Source organism: Artibeus jamaicensis, unplaced genomic scaffold, assembly GCF_021234435.1.
Source record: "Artibeus jamaicensis isolate MK-2021 breed Jamaican fruit bat unplaced genomic scaffold, CSHL_Jam_final contig_956, whole genome shotgun sequence".
NCBI classification, from domain to species: domain Eukaryota; kingdom Metazoa; phylum Chordata; class Mammalia; order Chiroptera; family Phyllostomidae; genus Artibeus; species Artibeus jamaicensis.
In genome coordinates, this window is record NW_026522021.1 from 575600 (window position 1) to 594677 (window position 19078).

Here is a 19078-nt window from a genome sequence, read left to right on the forward strand (position 1 = left end):
TCCCCATAACAAGAAGCTCATGAGGCCACAAACCCACTTGGTAAACCAGTACAATACAGGAAAGGGTCTTGTAGCAAATCGCCCAGGCAGCCTTGGCAGGGGGCTTATCCTTACCCAGCCATCTACTTCAAGGAATGGACGCCCATGAGCCCTGAGGCTTCTTCCGCCCCTGTCCGCCACACCTGCCCCATGGGGTATCCATGGCTCCATTCTCCTCCGTTCAGGGGCTTCTTATGCCAAGAGCACACCTCCAAAGATACAAAGGGTGTGAGGAGCAGAGAGAGGCTGAGCTCTGGGTTGCCGCTTAGTCTGGACGAGGCTATCTCACTATGTAGAGCAGCTCCCAGCTCTCCAAACACACGACAAAGAGAACCCACGAAGGGACCTCTGGACTCACACATGCGCATCCACGAAAGGATGGTCTGGACTCAAGCCTGCAGATAGCTACCAGGCTCCCTCGGTCCCTGCCTTGGGTTCTAGCGCCTGCGCAAGATCCTCCAGGCCGGTAGGGGGCAGTGGCCCAGTCCTCACCCGGGTTTGGCACGTCGGCGACCGCTGAAGCGCGTCGGCGAACCCGGGCGCTAACCCGGAAGAGGTTGCGTTACGGTGTTTTGGAGACGGTGGTGTGGGCCGCCGAGGCTTTTTCGGCAGCTGCGGCGCTAGGATGAACGCTCCTCCTGCTTTTGAGTCATTCTTGTTGTTCGAAGGCGAGAAGAAGTAAGTGGAGCCGGCCAGCGAGGGTGTCGTGGGTCGCGGGCCCCCAACTGTCGGTCGTCGGCCCCTGCAGGTTGTGGGGCTTCTGCCCTCCTCTGCGGAGGTGGGGAGAGGGGCGGGCGGGGAAGCAGCTTTTGCCTGAGAGCCCGCTCCCGAAGCGTTTCTCGCCTGTGCTTGCCAAACCTAAGATAGCCCTGCGAGGCGGGGGCGAGTCTCCCTTTTGCAGATGAGGACACCGAGACTCGGAGAGATTCCCCGTGCACATGAGAAGTGGTGGCTCTGTTTTGGAACCCGGAATGTGTGGCTCCAAATGCCTTTTCCTTTGGGTCTGGCAGTCTTCTCACTCGTCTCCTGGCCCGCCACCGTTATCCTCCCTCACTGGCTGCAATCAGAGTGATGGTTCTTAGACTCATATCCAGCTTCCAAACGCCTGTGTAAAACCTTCAGTGACTCCTCATTGCTTGCAGGGTGAAGGAAAATGCAGCCTAATGGTCAGATAGCATGGACTTGGCTCCTGCACCCCTTACTGAAGGACTCTTTTTTTGGGCCTGTGACTTAATCTGCCTGAGGCCTTCTTTCCCCATCAGGAAAATGGGCTTATTGCTGTATTAAATCACAGTACGTAAATCTATGGAGGTTAAAGGACGTAAGTTATGTAAAGTGCTTAGTCCAGGGCTCAGCACCTAAAGGCCCAGTTAAAGATTGGCTTTGCAAACTTCTCTTTACAGACTGGTTATGCAGGGCGCTGTGGTCTAGCCCTTTGCCAGCCACTTCATTCTCCCTTGAGAGCAGTGCTTCTCAACTGGCCCCTGCCTCCAGGGGACTGTGGCCACATCCGCAGACAGTTTTGGTTGTCATAAAGGGGTTGCTCCTGGCATCTAGTGGGCAGAGGTCAGGGAATTAGCCAGCCTAAAATGTTACTGGTGCCAAGGCTGAGAAACTCTGCTTTAGGAAAAAGGAGAAATCCAAGTAGGTGGGGGTCCCACAGAATCAACCCCCCCAGAAACTGGGGTCAGGGTATAGATACACTGCTGCTGAGTCAGGGAGGCCTTTACAGAATGAAAAGATTGAGAAAGGCTTCCAGGAGTAGGTGGGACTTGAGCCTGCCTTAAAGGGTAGGGTTTAGACTCAGGGAGGAGGGGAGCCTCTGCCCCTGCCCCCCCGCCCCAATCTCTTGTTTCTGCCTCTTAGGATCACCATTAACAAGGACACCAAGGTACCCAATGCCTGTTTGTTCACCATCAACAAAGAAGATCATACATTAGGAAACATCATTAAATCGTAAGTTTCAAGTCAAAGGCTTTCAAGTGCTATGTTTAATGGGGCTCTTTGAGGCAAAGTACAAATTCCAGAAGATTTTCTTACGGGTCTCTGAGCTGCATGAAATCCTTCTGGTTACTTGCTCTGGCAATGCACTCATTCTACTACCTTTTGTTGAAAATGGCACTGACTGATATCTCTTCCCTTAATTTATTTCTGTATTGGCTAATTTATCTAACGTAAGTGAATGTAGGAAGCCAGAAAAGTAAGCCTGCTTGTGTTTTTGTGCTAGTGCGCATAGAGAAGTAGCCGAGGTTACCTCCCGCCCACCCTGCATTTACCTCAGTAACCCCTGGCATTCTAACGTGTGTATGCCAGAGACTGTAACTGAGAAGAGTAAGGGGAAGAGGTAAAAGGGGCCTGAAGTTGGTTTTCCAGTGCCCCTGGTGGGTACCCGACTTTGGTTGGTGGGTGCCTGTTTACACCAGTGAAGTCCCGGCCAGGTAGGTGGCCAGGATGCTCTGGCCCAGGGGCTTGTCCTTTTCACTGCTGAAAAGCATAGTCAGTGAAGTGGGCTCTTCCTGGGTTTGTGTGTTGGAGACTGGGCTGAGGCCTGCCTGGTCTCCTGGTGTAAGTTGGTGTAAGGGTGGTGTTGCCCATCTCCGGTTTGGATAACTCCCACCCTGAACCAAGCCAGTGTGCACCCAGGCTCTTTTGGGGCCCTGCTGTTCTGTTGCTGTGTGAGCTGTGCCCCCACCTATGAACGGACCTTCCCTCTGGGAGCTCAGGCCTGTCTGAGCTGCTCAGGAGAAAAGCCCGGTGTGCCCAGCAAACAACACTGGCTTCACTTCACCACAGCCGAATAGAGCAGGATGCGCAGGGTGGACAGCAGCTGCCAGGCCGTGTTGCCTAAAGGATTTCCGTTTCCCTGACTGCTCAGAGCCTGGGGCCTCGTCCCCCTTTATCTGCCATGCCAGATGCTCTTTGGGCTGGGAATGGGGCTTTTGTGTTTACTGAACATTGGCCAGATTTTTACTGCCTACAGAGGTCTCTTTTGGGGCATTGCAGGATCCCTGAGTTCCCCTAAGGGAAGAGGTTATTGGAAACCTTTTTTACCAGCTAAGGGTCTTGATCCTCGTGGATTGGGGGGGGGTTGGAATGGGAAGAGTCCCCATATGGCATATCTTCTCCAAAATACCTGTTTTACTTGAAGGTTGTGTGGGTTTTTTTGTTTTGTTTTTGCAGTGGGGGTGGAGGTGGGGGGTGGTAACAACTAAAAATTAAGAGCAGGGAACCACCTGGTGCCAGCTGCCAGCTGCATTTGCTTAGAGACAATGGGAAGACCCCTTGGCTAAAAGGCGTGGTAAGCTCCACGGGCACTCAGCGGGCCCACTCACACGGCTTGTTCCTGTATCTCAGACAGCTGCTGAAGGACCCACAGGTGCTGTTTGCTGGCTACAAAGTCCCCCACCCCTTGGAGCACAAGATCATCATCCGAGTGCAGACCACGCCAGACTACAGCCCACAGGAGGCCTTCACCAATGCCATCACAGACCTCATTAGCGAGCTCTCCCTGCTGGAAGAGCGATTCCGGGTGAGGAGCCAGCTGTGCGGGCATGGGGTGGGGTGGTCTGGACACCTCCCTGTATACCTCAGAGATTCGGGTTCTCACGCCCACATTTAGGACGACCTGAGTTGTTTTCTCTGATTTATTTGGGGGAGGGACAGAGGTGATGAGAGAGCAGGGACTTCCACCATAGCCTCCAAGGAGCATGGGTTAGGTTATGGCGTTTTGGCCTGGGGCCTGCTGTCTGCATCCATGGGTAGGGGCCTTGCCTAGTGCTCTGGGGTCTTCTCGCACACTCTCATGGTCCCCATGGAAGCACAGGGCCCCCTGCCTCTTAGCGCTGCTCCTCCAACTCTGTGTTCAAGTGCTGGCTGCTCGGGTTTGCAAGGCCAGGCTGTATCCAGGGTGTTTGTCTATCTAGAGGGCAGCTCATCCTGGGATGGGGTCGCACCTGTTCAGGCAGGGAGCCTCAAAGTTTAAACAACTTAGAGTAGGCAAGACCCACAGTCTCTCAGATTCGTCACAGCTTGCCGTATACTCGCCAGGAGGCACCTATGCTCCATCTGACTCCAGTCCTGGGCAGCAGAGTGTGCGCTATGGAGCAGTGATGGGGTAGGTGAGGCCGGCCCAGAGAGTCCCTGGTCGCTGGCTGCCCAGCCCTCTGGAGCTGTTTGGGGCCTGGTATACTGCTTCTTTCCAGTTCGTGGCTGCACCGTGGAGGCTTGGAGGCAGTTTTCTGGAGGACCTGGGGCTCAGTTCCCACACCCTACCCAGCCACTCCAGCTAAGTGCACTGTCTTTCCTTCCCCCCAGGTGGCCATCAAAGATAAGCAAGAAGGAATCGAGTAGTGGGCTGGAAGCAGTCTGGGTTGGCCAGTTCCTACCCTGCACCAGGCCTGCCTTTCAGCACCAAGTAGAAGACCACAGCCTCTGGCAGCTGTGGTCCTCTTTGGAGCTATCCCAGAGGGCCCCTCACCCCGACACCGGTGTGTCCTGTACATAGATTGTTTTATCTTCCTAATAAAGTGTGGCTGGCAAAGACCCAGATGTGAGCTGAAGCAGAGGTGACTCTACAGCAAATGGACTGTCAGGCTCAGTGGACGTAGCTGACCCATCTTAGGGCTTCTGTGGGGCACACTGCAGAGTGGACTGGCCCGGAGATCCAGATTTCTGCCTGCAGGGATGGCAGGAACAAACGCATTCTGCACCAATTGGGAACCTGGGGGGCTGCAGGGAAGGTGGGCTTGAACAGAAGGGAACTGCTCAAACCCCTGTACTCCCGTGAGTCTCCACCGTGGAGGCCCCAGCACCGGCGCAGCCTGACTCACTCCTGCCAGCAACACCAGATGGGGCCCCCAAACAGCTCTCCCAGGCTTCTTTTCCATAGTAGAGCATTTAATAAAAATATTCACTCATAGGAAGATCCCCATCCTTTCCCCAAAAGTTGAATAAGTTAAGTGGTATCCCTGGCACTCAGTGGCTGGAGGCTAGTGTCTCTTCCAGATGGCTACAATGTTGGAGTCCGTCAGAGCCGTGAGGTAGGTAAAGGTGGGGTTGGCCACCACCGTGTTCACCATAGTCTTGGTCACTGTCTGGTTGAGGGCTCGGGGCTGAGGCCACTTCAGGATCTGGTGGGAACAGAGAGGGGGGCTGGGCTCCTTCCCGGATACCAGGCCCCTCATGCTGCACCAGTCCCCCGCAAGGAGGAGAGGGCCGAGCTGTACCTGTGTGGGGGCCTGTGGCGCTGCCGGCGGTGGGGGCTGCTGGGTCAGCATGTGCCTGACATCGTAGATCCACACGCTGCCTTCTTCATCTCCACAGAGCACAGTCCCCTCATCTGCGGGGACAGACACTGCAATCTGAGGTGGGGCGGAGCTCCAAGAGGTGGGAGGCATGGTAGTGTGTAGGTGGGCTTACCAGGACAGGTGCTGAGTGAGAAATAGGCCAACTCTGTGGGTGACCACTGCAGCCGAGCCAGGACCACCACCGGCACTGGGGACCGGCTGTCCCGGCCCAGCCACGTCTGGCTCCAGCTCCACAGGCAGATGGTGCCCAGGTTACTCCCCTTGGAGGCTGTGAGGGAGAACAAAAAACTGCCTGGGGGGGCCTCTCCAGGCATTTCCTGTTCCACGGTGGGGAACCCCCACCAGACACTCTTGGACCTAAAGCCTAGCCCAGGGAGAAGCAATCTATGAAGGCCTTGTTGGGGCTTTAGCAGGGTCCCAGGAGGCAAGACTGCCCTGAGCAGGGCTTGCTCACCTATGACATCCTCATTCACAAATGCCAGCCCGTCCACTCTCTGGCCAGATGCCTCTGAGCCCTCAGAGAAGATGAACTCCACTTCACACACCCTGTGGGGCCACAGAAGATGCTGGTTGACTGACCTTCACATATACAGAGTTTCTCATTCATTCGATGAGAACCACTCACTGGTCTACTCTGGGCCCTGCCCTATGTGGAGGCCACAAGATGCAACTGAGGATATTTGTTTTGGGCCCTGGAGGGACTGAGTTTCACCCTAGAAGTGGGAGCCAGCAACTGAGTACACTGCATCACAGGTGGTGGAGGCTCAGAAACATTATTAGGGGCTGGTTCTTCCGGGGGGCGGGGGGAGCAAGGGCAGGTTCTGGAGAGAGGCAGTGCCTCTGGGACTGGGAGACAAGCGGGAAGGCATTTCTAGCCAAATGCTGGGGGCCTGAGAAGGGAAACTGGGCAGGGGGTGGCTGTGACCCTGAGGACAGTGGGGAGTGGCTGCTGAGTGTTTCGAAGCTGAAAGTGTGTGTAGCGTTACACTGCTTGAAAAGGCCACCCAGCAGCTGCCCAGAGTCCTAGAGAGAACAAGAGGACACCTGAAAGCAAGGAAGGCAGCCAAGTAGTAACTGAGGAGAACCAGACACATCTAGAATGTGGAAAAGAAATGCCACAGGACTTGGGCACCAGGCAGATGTGAGTGGACAGGGAGGAAGGAGACAGGCCTGGGCTTGACTCCCAGGAATGGCACGGGGCCACCACCAACACTTGACTGGACGACCGCCAGAGCCTGCCAGGGCTTCTACTGCCCTGCCTGTGGCAGCTACGTCACGCCTGCCACCTGGTCCTAAAGTTCTTCCTAGGCTATTTGCTGTACTTCAGGAAAATTCAGAATCGTGCCATGGCCAACAAAGCCAGTGTACATCTGGCCCAAGCAACCATTCCACCTTGTCTTAAACCAAGCCACAGCCAGACCTCCCTGGTCAGCCAGTTCTTGCTACCGCTGGCCCTTTGCACATGCTGTTCCCCTTGTGGATGCACCTTTCCCTCTTTCTAGCCAACTGACTCCCTCACAGGGCTCATGTGGAGAGCACAAGCCTGCAAACTTATCCATCTGCCACTGGTCACCTCTTCAGAGTCCCTTGGCCTTCCTGCACCCCTTTCAAAGTGCTGGATTCTCTTTCCTTCATAGCTGATGTGACACTTTGTGCGGTTTTAACTGGCAGTATTAGTTTAACATGTCTCTGCCACTAGGCTTCTGGGCCCGGAGAGGGCGGGGACCCCATGCTGTCTCGGGCCTTCCAGATGGCATGGAAGAGCCACGAGCCTCGACCTGGCCTTCTGGGGTCTTGTCCCTGACCAGACACCATCCCCTTTGTCCTCCACTGGCCCTGGCATGCAGGTGACTTTCCCGGCTCTACATATGAGAGCATTATGCTAGGGCAGGAATGTCACATTGCTAGTACATGGCAGGACATGGGCACATTGAAGCCCCAGGTTGACAGTGAGGTGATCACACCTCAGAGAGGAAACTGACCCAGCTAAAATCCCACAGCCAAACACTAGGGAAGGAATGGGTCACAGGGACCTTTACTCAAAAGGCTATCAGGAGGTAAGGACAGGCCAGTTCTGTGAAGAGGACCCTGAAAACAATCTCTCTGGCCGTCAGGGCAGCGTGCATGGTTTTGGCACCACCTCTGGCAGGTGGGCCTGAGGTCAGACATCTGGACTGGCAGCTGCCTGGCTCTGAGGCTTGGCCTTCAAGGCACCCCCATCCACCTCACCTCCTCTTTTGAGGCTGGTCCAGCCGCACATCCCAGCAGCAGCAGCCACCCTCGCAGCCAGCCAGCAGATAGGCATCTGGACAGGAGGCCACAGGGCAGAGGCGCAGGGGGGTGGAGGTCGTATCGAGTGTGAGCAGCGGGCTGCCAGCAGGTGAAAGGGAGAGCATGAGGCCAGGACTGGGTGTCCACACCCTTGGTGGCCAGCCCTCCTTACACCAGCCCTGCCCAAATCATCACCTCGCCTGGAAATTGTAATCTTGGTCAGGAACCCCGATGTCCCAGAGGATGATCCTCTTGTCGTAGGAGGCCGCTGAGGAAGAGACACGAGAACAGAGGTGGCTCTGAGGAGACCCTGCTTCCTGGTGAAAGGCCTGGACCGTGGCTCCAAAGCCAACCCATCTCCAGCAGAGATGGAGGGCCATGGCCCCAGGTGCTGTCTTCCTCTAACCTAATGAGTGCCACACCCGGCAGCCACCCTTTGTAGGGCTCTGCTCACACATCACCCTCACCACAAATAAAGGGCTGGGGGTGAGCCCCGGTCATGAACACAGTGGCCCAGGTTGTCGGAAAGCTCCAAGGCCACAGAGCGGGTTGCGGGAAAAGCCAGGGTCTGAAGCCCAGTCATTCGTCCACAAAGTCACACTGCATTTGTCATGGCTGGAGCCAACCCTGGCAGCCCAGAGTGAGACTGCCAGCCACAGTAGTCCCCCAGCATCCCAGGGAGGGAGCATGGAGGTGTCAGGCTGCAGGACAGGGGTGCTGGAAGACCCCGGGGGGGTGTGGAGAGGATCTTACTGAAGAGGTGGGTCTCGTGGGTGGGGCTGAAGCAGAGGGTGGCGATGGCCTTCTTGTGGGCGCGGATGACGCCGCAGCAGAAGCCAGCGCGCACGTGCAGCAGCCGGACCTGGCCCCGCAGGCCTGCAGCCGCCAGTATGCTCCAGCGCCTCTTGTGGCCTGCCTGTGTGACCACGGTCAGGGCTGTCCAGGCCACTGAGAAGAACTCCTGTGGGAGCAGGGGGCGGAGCAGTCACCAAGAGACAGAACTACAAGTGTGCACATGCGTGCAGGATCAGATCGGGGAAACTGAGGCCCAGCCTCAAAGAAAAAAGTCACCTGGAGAATAGGCGGCACCCCTGCCCCCAGGACTCTGCCCACCGCCCTGCAGCAGCAGGGCCCCGGCACTCACCTCGCCAGGTGCCTTGTACTTGTGCAACACGATGCCCGTCTGGCAGTCTATCACACACACGGCCTCCCCGCCGCACGTGGCCACGGTCTGGGACGTGGCCCGCGTGTGCCCTGTTGTGGGGGGTTAGCCTAATGAAAACACTTTCTGTAAACTTTCCCCCTGCAGTGCCCTCCACCTGGCCTTGATGATGTTTTATTTTTTCAAGATTTTTTTCTTTTTAGAGAGGAAGGGAGGAAGAAAGAGGGAAAGAAAAATTGACGTGAGAGAGAAACATTGATTGGCTACCTCTGGCACTCACCCGGACTGGGGATTGAAACCACAACCCAGGCATCTGCCCTGACCAGGAAGTGAACCCATGGCCTTTTCGCTTTGCGGGATGACGCCCAACTGAGCCACACTGGTCAGGGTGCCCAGACATTTTTAAGCTCTCTGCCCCTCCTGATTTCCCTATCGCCCAGGCCGCCCCCACCCCCCTGCCGCAGGGCACGCCTGTCTAGAAAGCTTGTTCTGTGTGTCCCCTGAGGCCCGTGCTCTGCCTGCCCAAGGGTGTACCCTCGTTCCAGGCTGGCTCGAAGGCGCAGGCCCAGAGTTGGGTCTCCAGATCCTGAGGACTGTTGTTCTTGCTGTGGCACTGGAGGAAATGCAGGGGCTCCAACTTCGGGGCAGGCTGTGGGGGCAGAAGGGGGTCACACCTGCCCCAACCCTCGCTCCCAGCCACACACTCCCTGCCACCTTGCTAGAGCTTACCTGGCTGCCACCAGAGCCCACAGGGCAGCCCTCCGCCTGGGCCAGTGGGGAGGTGCACACCCGCTTGCTGGGGGAGAGGCCGAGTGGGACATCATCCAGCCGTTTTGAGGACACAGGCCTGGCCTGTGTGGGGGAAGGGGTGGCTGAGAGCTGGTGACCATGGGACCATCTACCCAGGGCTGCTTTCTTCCTCTCATAGGCTGACCTGTGCCCTCCCAGGGGTGTAGCAGGCAGGAACTGGCCCCAGGTCAGAGGGAATTAGCTCAGGTATTGGAGGCTGTCTCCTGGGCTCATTCCCAGGACCCCCTGCTTCTCTGGAGCTTCCCTAGGTGGGAAAAGCCAAGGCAGGCTCTCAGAGCCCTGGGAGCCACACAGAACCACACTCACCCTGGACTCCTGGACAGCTGTGGCTTTTAGGGACTTCTCCGGGATATCAGCCTCATGCATTTGGGTCCCACCAGATGCCACCAGCTCCTCAGAGATCATCCGCACCTGAGTGGGGCCAGGCCATCAAGAAGCTGGGTACAGTCCTGGGGCCCCTCAGTCCCTCCTCAGACACCCAGTTAGAGGGAGCTCGCGCTTCCTGAGTTGAGAAAGGGCCTGTCCAACCAACAGTGGTGCCTTTCCTGAGCAGAGACCTCCAGGGCGGCTCAGGGCATGGGAGCCAGCAAGGAGCTGGGGAAACAAAGTCTCAGTACAGTCAGGTGAGGACATACCCGCCACTGGGTAAACTCGCTGAGGGACTCAGGCCCATAGTGGACATCCCTGACGGCAGACCTCACAAAGTCCTCCTGGGCCTTCTCAGCTGCCTCCTCAGGGCTCAGTGAGGCCATGAACTTCTCCCAGTGAGCTGCGACCTGGAACAAGAGGGCCCAGATCCAGGCCCAGGAGGTCAACCTTCCATGGCTCCTCTGCCCCCAATCTCATGGCCACAGGTGCCTCAACCTCACTGCCTCCCAGAAGCCTCCCTAAACCACAGCCTTCTTAGCTGCATGTGGCACAGATCTGAGCAACACACACACGGGCAACAGCCCCAGATGGGAGAAGGTGGACTGTCCCGGGTAAAGTTGCTATGAAAGTGCCTCAGCCTCCCCTGCTGGGCCCTGCACACATGGAGGCCAGGACACCACCCAGTGACCAGAGGCCTTGCACCACAACCAGGCTCAGAGCAATACCATGTCAGGCTAAGGGCCACTAGGTGTCAGGGAAGAGGCCCTTGTTACCTCCCTCAGTGTCCTCCAAGTGTCCCAGCCTGCTGCTCTCACCTCAGGGCTCCTGACTATTCCCAAGCCCCAGAGATACCTCTCAGCCCCCTTACCCTGCTGGTCAGCTCCCGGTTCAGATTCTCCACCTGAGAGGAAGTGGAGGAAGCATCTTTGCCATTGACCTTACGCAGCTTGGGCAGGAGAAAGGAGACTTTCAGGTTGTCACTGACCTGGAGAACGAGAAAATGCCTCTGGGGTTGCTGAGAGCCCAAGCCCAACAGAATGCCAGACCCAGGAATGGGGCTGCTAGGCGAACCCACTTACTGTCAGGAAGGGGTTGCCCTCCAGGCTGAGCTCCTCCAGCTGCGGAAACTGGCACAAGGCAGTGACGTCCCCCAGCTGGTTGTTGGCGCAGCGGAGGATGCGCAGGTGGGACAGGCCCAGGTTGGCAGGTAGTGTCTCCAGCTGGTTGTTGGAGAGGTCCAGCTCCTGCAGCTTCTTCAGACGGCTAAGGAGCTTGGGGTCCAAGTGCTCTGAGAGCAGCTTCAGCCCTGACAGGCTGGGGTGGGGACAGAGGGGAGTCTCAAAGGGCAGGCAGGCCTCGGGCCTCCCACATACGGCAGCCCAGGGTGCCTCCAAAGGCTTTTTCACCTGGCATTTCTTGGGCATGCACACCTCTCCCCAACACCCTACTTTTCAAAATCTTGTAACTACTTTAGTACTCGAGTCAGCAGGCCCTCTCCCGGATGCTCTTCCTGATCCTCTGGAGGGAAACTTCTCTGTGCTCCCCAGGCCCTCTGTAATCTTAACAGACTGCTCAATTCTCTTTCTGTAGGACTGTCCTTAGCAGCCCGGGCCCTCTTCAGGGGTGAGACCACTCGGAGCCAACGCTGCCCATCTCCTGACGAGAGGACGGCGTTTGGCTCGAGTGATTAGAGGCTCCGCCCAACCGACAGGGCGATGACCCGGCTGGGCAAGGGTCCCGGCCTCGCTCCCGAACCTCTCCCTCGTCGCCCCGGCCCGCCTCTTACTCCAGGCTCCGGATCTTCCCCAGCCGGTCGGTCTTGGGTCGCCCCCGCTCCATCAGCAGCCGCGCGGAAAGGGGAGCCATGGCGAGGAGGCCCCGGCCGCGCCGCGCTGGCCCTATGGGGGACACCAGCGTCCTGCGGAGCCCGCAACTCCCGGAGGCTGCCGCTGGCGCCCGCGACTAGCGGAGCCCAAGAGGTGGCGCCCCGCAGGTCCCTCGCTGATGATGACCGGAAGGAAGTGGCCCCGCGGGTCTCGTGCACCTCGTGAGGACTACAAATCCCATTGGTTCCCGCGACCCCGCGCCTGCGCGCTGGCTGCCAGGACACAGCGATGGCGGCTGCGGTGGTGGCGGCCCCAGAGGTCCTTCGCGAATGCGGCTGCAAGGGCATCAGGACCTGTCTAATCTGCGAGCGGCAACGCGGAGGTGACCCACCCTGGCAGCACTCCCCACAGGTAAGGGCTGGGTGAGGGGGCGCGCCCGCAACTTTATTCTTCATATGAGGAAACTGAGGCCCAGACTAACCATGTATACGGTCCTGGATCAAACCGTGTTGGGGGGCCCTCGCCATAAGGACGTTGCCCGGGGGGGGGGGGGGGGCGGGGAGAGCGGGCTTTGAGGAGTGGGCTTGGAGTGGAGAAGGGATTGGACGTGGGTGCAGTCCGACCCCAGCTCATCTCTGGGACCTGGGGGGAGTCTTCACAGCAAACCTCTGCATAACAACATCCACCCCCCACCACCACCCCGCACCGTCTGGGCCTGAGAGCCTTTCGGGCATGTGGGGAGACGATGTGGAAAGAGTAGAGGGTGCTGAGAAACCAGGGCAAAAGTGCCCAGAGGCCTTGGACAGAAATGAGCAAGGAGGAAATTAATTACAATTAATTAACGAAAAATAACTCAGCCTTTGAACTGGGCCTGGAGGAATTTAATTGGTTGAAAGGGCGTTCCGGCAGGGGAAACTGCTTGAGTGTAGGCCTGGGCCAGAGGCATGGGGTTGGAAGGGGGGTGATGCCTCAGGGCCCTGCGTGTGGCCACTGGGCAGGCTGGACTTGTCCTGGAGGCATGGAGCGCTGGGGAAGGGTTTTAAAGGAAATTACATGTGGATTCTAGAACAGTCCTGGGGAGCTGGTAGGAAGGTGTGAAGGCTGGGAAGCCAGTGAAGAAACTGTTGCAGTGTCCCTGGTAAAAGTGTGGAAGATCCTCTGGGAAACAGTATGAGGTTTCTCAAAAAAAATAACAGTAGAATTACCATATGATCCAACAGTTCTGGGGATATATCCAAAAGAATTGAAAGCAGGGTCTTGAAGAAATGTTTGCATGCCCATGGTGGAAGCAGCCCATGTCCACTGATGAATCAGTGGGTAAACAAAAGCAGTACATACAATAGAGTATTATTCAGTCTTGCAAAGGACATTTCGATATATGCTACAGTGTGGATGAACCTTGGAAATATTTTGCTAAGTCGGATAAGGCAGTCACAAAAGGACAAATGCCACTGGACCCCACTTATACCACCTGGAGTAGCCAACATCATAGAGACAGGAAATAGGACAGTGGCGGCCTGGGTAGGGGCAGGGGGCAGGGGGCAGGGAAGAAGGGGAGTTGTTGTTTAAAGGGCACACAGCTTCGGTTTTGCAGGGCAAGAACGTTTTGGAGGTGGGTTGCACAACAGAGTGAACGTACTTAACACACTGAATTGTATACGGAAACAATTACTAAAGACAGTAAATTTTACGTTGTATATATTTTACCACAAACGCTTTTGGTAAAAAGCGCTGAAAGTCTGAACTGTGGCTGTGGGTACAGAGACACAGGACACTCTAGGGGTAGTGCCTTCCCAGTCTGATGTCTGAGGGATGAGCAGAATGTCCAGGATGACCCCCACTTTTAACATGTCCCTTGTGAGGTGCCAGAGACAGGGCGCGGTGGTCCCGGGGTGGGATGGTAGCAGTGCCAGTGGAACACAAAGGGGGAAGAAGCAGAATTAATTGGTCAGGGAGGACCTCAGACTGCCGTGTATGTCTGACAGAGCCATGGCCGACCCAGTGGGAGCACCAGAGCCGAGCAAACGCTGCCCCCAGAGGAGTCCCAGACCAGGCAGAAACAGCCTGGTCCATGCTGGGTCACTGGCCAGGAGCTGCCTGGGGTGCAGATGGCCTCCAGTCAAAGCCTGAGGCAGATCCTGGTGGTACTGCAGCGGGAGACCCTCCGCCAGCTCTCCTCCCAGTGAGCAGCAAGTTCTGCTCTTTTCTGAAGGGAGATTCCGGCAGTGCCTCTGGCGGCCACAGGAGGGGCTGGCCCAGAGATGTCCCCAGCTGGACTGGAGAGGGCCTCTTTCCTCTGGCCTTCCAGCAAGTGCTGCTCACAACCTGGGTAGCCCTGGGGTCTCAGCTTTAGGGCTAGCCTGTTTCTCAAACTTCTGGTCCAGTTGGATGTTTTTACACCCATCTCTTCCTCTAATTTTCACAAGGCAGAGGACAGAAGACACCCTACAGTGACAGAAACTGGGCCTGCAGGCTGTTCACCCAGCTGCACAGCCTCTGGCTCATTCCTTATCTTTGCTGAGCCTTGGCCACCTCAGCTGTAAAGTGGAGAACAGAAAGTGGTTATGCAGATGCCCCTCCCTTTCATGGATGAGGGAAACGAAAGCCTTCCCCAGGGGTCAGCCCCGAGCAGGGGTGTGGCCTCTCTCTAGACTCTAGCTGCCTTCCAAAGTGGCATCAGGGCTGGATGAACCACTGGGCAGGGGCGGCTGCCGATATCGCCTCCAGACGGCAGGCCCTAGTGGTTCTGGGACCCCTGTCTTTCTTTTCCAGAAAACACATCGTTTTGTTTACTACTCGGACACTGGCTGGGCTGTGGGGGCCGAGGAGTCTGACTTTGAAGGCTGGGCCTTCCCCTTCCCTGGCGTGACTCTGATAGAGGACTTCATGACCCAGGAGGAGGAAGCTGAGATGGTGCGGCTTATGGACCGTGAGCCTTGGAGGCTCTCACAGTCTGGACGGAGGAAGCAGGTAGGGTGCCCAGAGCTGGGGAGCAGAGGTGGGGCTGTCAGAGAGGGCGGTCACTTTGCTGGGCCCACCGCTCGCCTCCGCTCAGGGCCCTCCTCTGAACACACACCAGGGTGAGCCAGGCCTCTAAGGCAGGTGGCTGCAGCTCTCTCTGCCCTCGCCTGGCTGGCCCAATCCTGGCGACTGTCAGGGAGGGTTTCTTGAAGCCTGCCAGATGCCTTCCTGTCCGAAGTTCGCTTTTGGTCAGTCTCACGGATTTTCAGGCCTTCGAGTCCCAGACCTTCTCTTTGTCCAGGATCACAGCCAGACAGAGTCCTGCTCTTCCCCGTCTAGGTCACTCCTTCTGTTCCTCAGCACCAGCAGTCCTTGCCACCACCAGAACCCGTGAGCCATCCATCCCGCCACTCTTCCACTATCTCTCCCCTTCCCGGCGTCTTTCCTTACCCTGTACCACAGCCCGTTCTACAGTGACTTCCTCGGGTGCCCCCTCGACCTTTTGTCCTCCCCTTCGTATTCTGCTCAGCCACAGCCCTGGTCACGTCCAGCTGCCCCTCCCTCACACCTGTGTGCAGCCCGCTCCCAGGTCCCCCCGCCCCCCCGGCCCTGGGCCCTTCCTGCTCCCACAGTCATACCTGACCCCCGCCCCCCACCCCCCACCCCAGGTCACCACTTTGCTGCTGTCTTTCCAAACCTCTTTCCCCTCCTCCCTCCCGGCTCATGACCTCTCCTGTCTGAGAAAACAGACACTGGCACACCCGCCTTCTCCAGCTGTGTGCTGGTCCCTTCTACTCAGACGACCTTGTCCAGCATTGCTGCCCTCTCTCCCCAAGATGGATTTTGCCTCGGCTGGAACTTTGCTGCCAGCCTCCCAGTGAGCTCCATCTCTTCATCTGTGCAGTGGAATTCCTCAAAGGGTTTAGTCTCACTGTCTTCAGTTCCTGCCCTCCCATCCCTGCTTTCCCATCCCTGCCTGACCTACTCAAACACTAATCCCAGCGGCCGGTTCTCAGGCTCAGTCCCTGGGCCTCTCCCGGGTCCTGCTTTAGACACATACCCCACCCCCCGCCGATGACCTTCCTGAGTCACGGCCTTCTGCACCATCATGGTGCGGGCTCCGTCAGACCCTAAACTGCACAGGCCGGAAACGTGCATCTGTGCAGGTTTCTCTGTCGCTCACTTTGACTCTTGTCAGCTCGCTCTTCTTTCAAACCCCGTCTGAATCTGAGAACACCCTCCCCGCCGCTGCCACTGCATACAGGCCGGCCCCGGGTTTCCTCCCTGGGATTCCTTCAGGGGCTTCCTGGTTCCTGGGGCAGCCCTCACCCCTCTTCAGTCAGTTTTCAAGGAGAGGAAAGTGACTCCAGAGAAGCCTCATTAGACCCTGTCGCTCTCCGTTGCGCACCCTCCAAGGCTCCTACTGGAGCTTAGACACAGCGTCCTTACAGTGCCCAGGAGGGCCCTGCACGGTGTCGGCCCGACTTTGTTTTTTTCCCAGCTGCCCCCTGGCGCTGCCCACAGCAGTCACAGCAGCCTCCTCAGTGCTCCCTGAGGGCCCAGCTCCTGGGCCCTCTGCCGGCCCCACTCCCACCTCAGGCTTGCTGCCTACTGCCGCCCTGCGAGAGGTGCTCACCCACCACTGTGAGACGTGTCTGGAAGGACCCACCAGATGGAGCCCCCCTTTATTAGAGGGGGGCCTGAGAGGGTAGGAGTTGGCAGATAAATGCTCCCCTTTTTCATACCTCAGGCCAAAAATCTGAGGTATATTCTAGAGGGCTCCTCCCTTTTTTGTTTTGTTTTGTTTTGTTTTTTAGATAGAAGCCACATACCATAAAATCCATTCATTTAAAATGTAAATTCAGCCCTGGATGGTGTGGCTCACTCTCAGCTGATGACTTTGCTGAGAGTGCCAGCCTGCGAACCAAAGGGTCGCTGGTTCGATTCCCAGTCAGGGCCCAGGTCCCCAGGTAGGGGGCACATGAGAGGCAACCATACACTGGTGTTTTTTTTCCTCTCCTTCTCCCTCCCTTCCCCTCTGTCTCAAAATAAATAAAATCTTTTAAAAAGTAAAGTGTATAGCCCTGGCTGGTATAGCTCAGTGGATTGGGTGCGGGCCTGCGAACCAGAGGATCGCAGTTCGATTTCCAGTCAGGGAACATGCCTGGGTTGCAGGCCAGTTCCCGGCAGGGGACTCACGAGAGGCAACTACACATTGATGTTTCTCTCCCTCTCTCCTTCCCTTCCCCTCTAAAGATAAATCAGTAAAGTCTTAAAAATATATAAAATAAAAAAGTGTATAATTCAGTGGATTGGCTTTTAGTATAGTCACAATGTAGTGCAGCCATTACCGCTGTCTAGTTCTAGGACTTTTTTTAAAGATTTTATTTATTTACTTTAGAGAGGGGTAAGGGAGAGAAACATTGATCCGCTGCCTCTCACACACACCCTGACTGGGGACTGAACCCACAACCCAGGCATGTGCCCCGCCCGGGAAGCAAACCAGCGAACTTCCGCCTCGTGGGACAGTCCCAGCCAACCGAGCCGCACCAGTCAGGGCTAGTTCTGGAGCATTTTCGTCATCCCAAAGGAAGCCCACACTGACTAGCAGTCCCTCCCTGTACCCCGTCCCCAGGTGACCGCTGGTCCACTCTGTCTGTCCCTGCGGATTTGGCTATTCTGGACATTTCCTATCAACGGGATTATACCGTACATGACTTTGGTGTCTTTACTCAGATGTTCTCAGGGTTCATCAGTTCAGCACGTATCGATGCTCTGCTGCTTTTTGGGACCGACTCACATCCCACTGTATGGCTGGCTGTGCTGCCATTTGTTTATCCATCCATCTGCCGGTGACCACGTGGGCCCTTCCCACTCTTTGGCTGTTGTGAATAGTGCTGCTAGAATGTTCATGTGCATGTGTCTGTGCGGACTTGTTTTCATTTCTCTTGGGTGTATACTCAGTAGAACTGCCGGGTGACGTGGTAACTGTTGTCCCTCCTGGTTCCGCACCCCCGTTGTGCCCCGCGCTGCCCGCCTTGGCGGTGCCACCTTGGACCGGCCTTTGCTCCCCTGCTGCGCGTCCTTCCCAGATCCCCGCTGCTCGGCCTCCCGTCCGGTCTCCCGTCCGGGGCGCACTGCCTACACACGGGCCTTTGGTCTCCTGCTCTGCCTCCTGGGGTGCCGAGGCTGAGACACCCCCAATGCTGCGTACCCTGTTCCCTGCTTTATTATTTTCCCTAGCGTTTACTGCCATCAGTGGTTTGCTCTTTGTGTCTCTGTGCTGCCGGCCTCTTCCTGCCGGGATGTCACACCCACGAAGTCAGAAATTTCTGCGCTCTCAGTCACCGTGACTGAATCCTTTAGGCCTAGTGTGCAGTAACACTTCTGTAAACTCAGTCACTTCTCCACTTTTCTTTGTCCTCTCCCTTCAGGACTACGGTCCCAAAGTCAACTTTCGGAAACAAAAGCTTAAGACCACTGGCTTCCAAGGCCTCCCCAGCTTCAGCCGGGAGGTGGTGCGGAGAATGGGCCTCTACCCCATCCTGGAGGACTTCCAGCCCGTGGAGCAGTGTAACCTGGACTACTGCCCAGAGCGGGGCTCAGCCATCGACCCCCACCTGGACGACACCTGGCTGTGGGGGGAGCGGCTGGTGAGCCTCAACCTCCTGTCTCCCACTGTGCTGTCCATGTCCCGGGAAGCACCTGGCAGCCTGCTGCTCTGCCTGGCCCCATCCGGCTTCCCGGAAGCCTTGGTGGAAGGTGTGATGGCCCCCAGCAGGTCCGTGCTGTGCCAGGAGGTGGAGGTGGCTGTGCCCTTACCCCGCCGCTCTCTGCTCGTGCTTACCGGGGCAGCGCGGCACCAGTGGAAGCACGCCATCCACCGCAGACACATCGAGGCCCGCCGTGTGTGCGCCACCTTCAGGGAGCTGTCAGCCGAGTTCCGTGCTGGGGGCAGGCAGCAAGAGCTTGGGCAGGAGCTCCTGCGAATCTCTCTCTCCTTTCAGGGGAGGCCCTTGTGAGCCGCCTCCCCGGGAACAGGAGCTGGCGCCGGGCTGGGCCTGGGGTGCTGGCCCAGAGTTGACTCTTTGTCAGGACTGAAACGGGGAGCCCAGCACAAGGGTCCCCTCCACAGCTCATCAGGTGTTCAGAGAAGACTGCTGACCCCCGGCGCACGGCGGTGCAAGCCCTGTGGGGACTGCTTTTGATGGGCATGTGCCTTGGGTCAGCCCCTTTGAGCCACACCATGGCCACTCGTTTGGGTTAATTTGTCACAGTTTGAGGGAAGTTGCATAATTTGAGTTTAAAAAATATTGGCATCCCTTAAAACCATT

General features: G+C 57.1%; 3 protein-coding genes across 4 annotated transcripts; 2 read left to right on the forward strand and 1 right to left on the reverse strand.

Annotated features, from left to right (window-relative positions):
- The first annotated feature begins 580 nt into the window (after window positions 1–580).
- On the forward strand, window positions 581–4581 carry POLR2J (RNA polymerase II subunit J). Its single transcript, XM_037139179.2, has 4 exons — window positions 581–717; window positions 1906–1995; window positions 3394–3568; window positions 4354–4581. The coding sequence occupies exons 1-4, from the start codon at window positions 665–667 to the stop codon at window positions 4387–4389; spliced, it is 354 nt and encodes a 117-aa protein (XP_036995074.1). The 5' UTR covers window positions 581–664; the 3' UTR covers window positions 4390–4581.
- A 327-nt stretch (window positions 4582–4908) lies between these two features.
- LRWD1 (leucine rich repeats and WD repeat domain containing 1) lies at window positions 4909–11949 on the reverse strand. Of its 2 annotated transcripts, XM_037139177.2 has the most exons (15): window positions 11744–11945; window positions 11037–11271; window positions 10826–10942; window positions 10224–10364; window positions 9895–9999; window positions 9508–9630; window positions 9313–9427; window positions 8761–8870; window positions 8370–8577; window positions 7812–7884; window positions 7575–7715; window positions 5800–5891; window positions 5458–5613; window positions 5265–5377; window positions 4909–5168 (listed from the first exon to the last, which is right to left on the reverse strand). In XM_037139177.2, the coding sequence occupies exons 1-15, from the start codon at window positions 11821–11823 to the stop codon at window positions 5028–5030; spliced, it is 1950 nt and encodes a 649-aa protein (XP_036995072.2). In that variant the 5' UTR covers window positions 11824–11945; the 3' UTR covers window positions 4909–5027. The 2 variants fall into 2 exon arrangements, with proteins under 2 accessions (XP_036995072.2, XP_053511308.1); XM_053655333.1 differs by having other exon boundaries at window positions 4909–5377; window positions 11744–11949.
- A 25-nt stretch (window positions 11950–11974) lies between these two features.
- ALKBH4 (alkB homolog 4, lysine demethylase) lies at window positions 11975–19078 on the forward strand. Its single transcript, XM_037139178.2, has 3 exons — window positions 11975–12194; window positions 14556–14753; window positions 18179–19078. The coding sequence occupies exons 1-3, from the start codon at window positions 12072–12074 to the stop codon at window positions 18764–18766; spliced, it is 909 nt and encodes a 302-aa protein (XP_036995073.1). The 5' UTR covers window positions 11975–12071; the 3' UTR covers window positions 18767–19078.

Excerpts from the sequence above, each read along its gene's own strand:
- POLR2J (XM_037139179.2), top strand. The coding sequence starts at position 665 with ATGAACGCTCCTCCTGCTTTTGAGTCATTCTTGTTGTTCGAAGGCGAG. Across the intron at positions 1,996-3,393 it reads TTAGGAAACATCATTAAATC|ACAGCTGCTGAAGGACCCAC; the intron begins GTAAGTTTCAAG and ends CCTGTATCTCAG. Across the intron at positions 3,569-4,353 it reads TGCTGGAAGAGCGATTCCGG|GTGGCCATCAAAGATAAGCA; the intron begins GTGAGGAGCCAG and ends CCTTCCCCCCAG.
- LRWD1 (XM_053655333.1), bottom strand. The coding sequence starts at position 11,823 with ATGGCTCCCCTTTCCGCGCGGCTGCTGATGGAGCGGGGGCGACCCAAG. Across the intron at positions 10,943-11,036 it reads AGGGCAACCCCTTCCTGACA|GTCAGTGACAACCTGAAAGT; the intron begins GTAAGTGGGTTC and ends CTCGTTCTCCAG. Across the intron at positions 8,871-9,312 it reads CGAGCCAGCCTGGAACGAGG|GGCACACGCGGGCCACGTCC; the intron begins GTACACCCTTGG and ends CCCCCACAACAG.
- ALKBH4 (XM_037139178.2), top strand. The coding sequence starts at position 12,072 with ATGGCGGCTGCGGTGGTGGCGGCCCCAGAGGTCCTTCGCGAATGCGGC. Across the intron at positions 12,195-14,555 it reads CCTGGCAGCACTCCCCACAG|AAAACACATCGTTTTGTTTA; the intron begins GTAAGGGCTGGG and ends TTTCTTTTCCAG. Across the intron at positions 14,754-18,178 it reads AGTCTGGACGGAGGAAGCAG|GACTACGGTCCCAAAGTCAA; the intron begins GTAGGGTGCCCA and ends CTCTCCCTTCAG.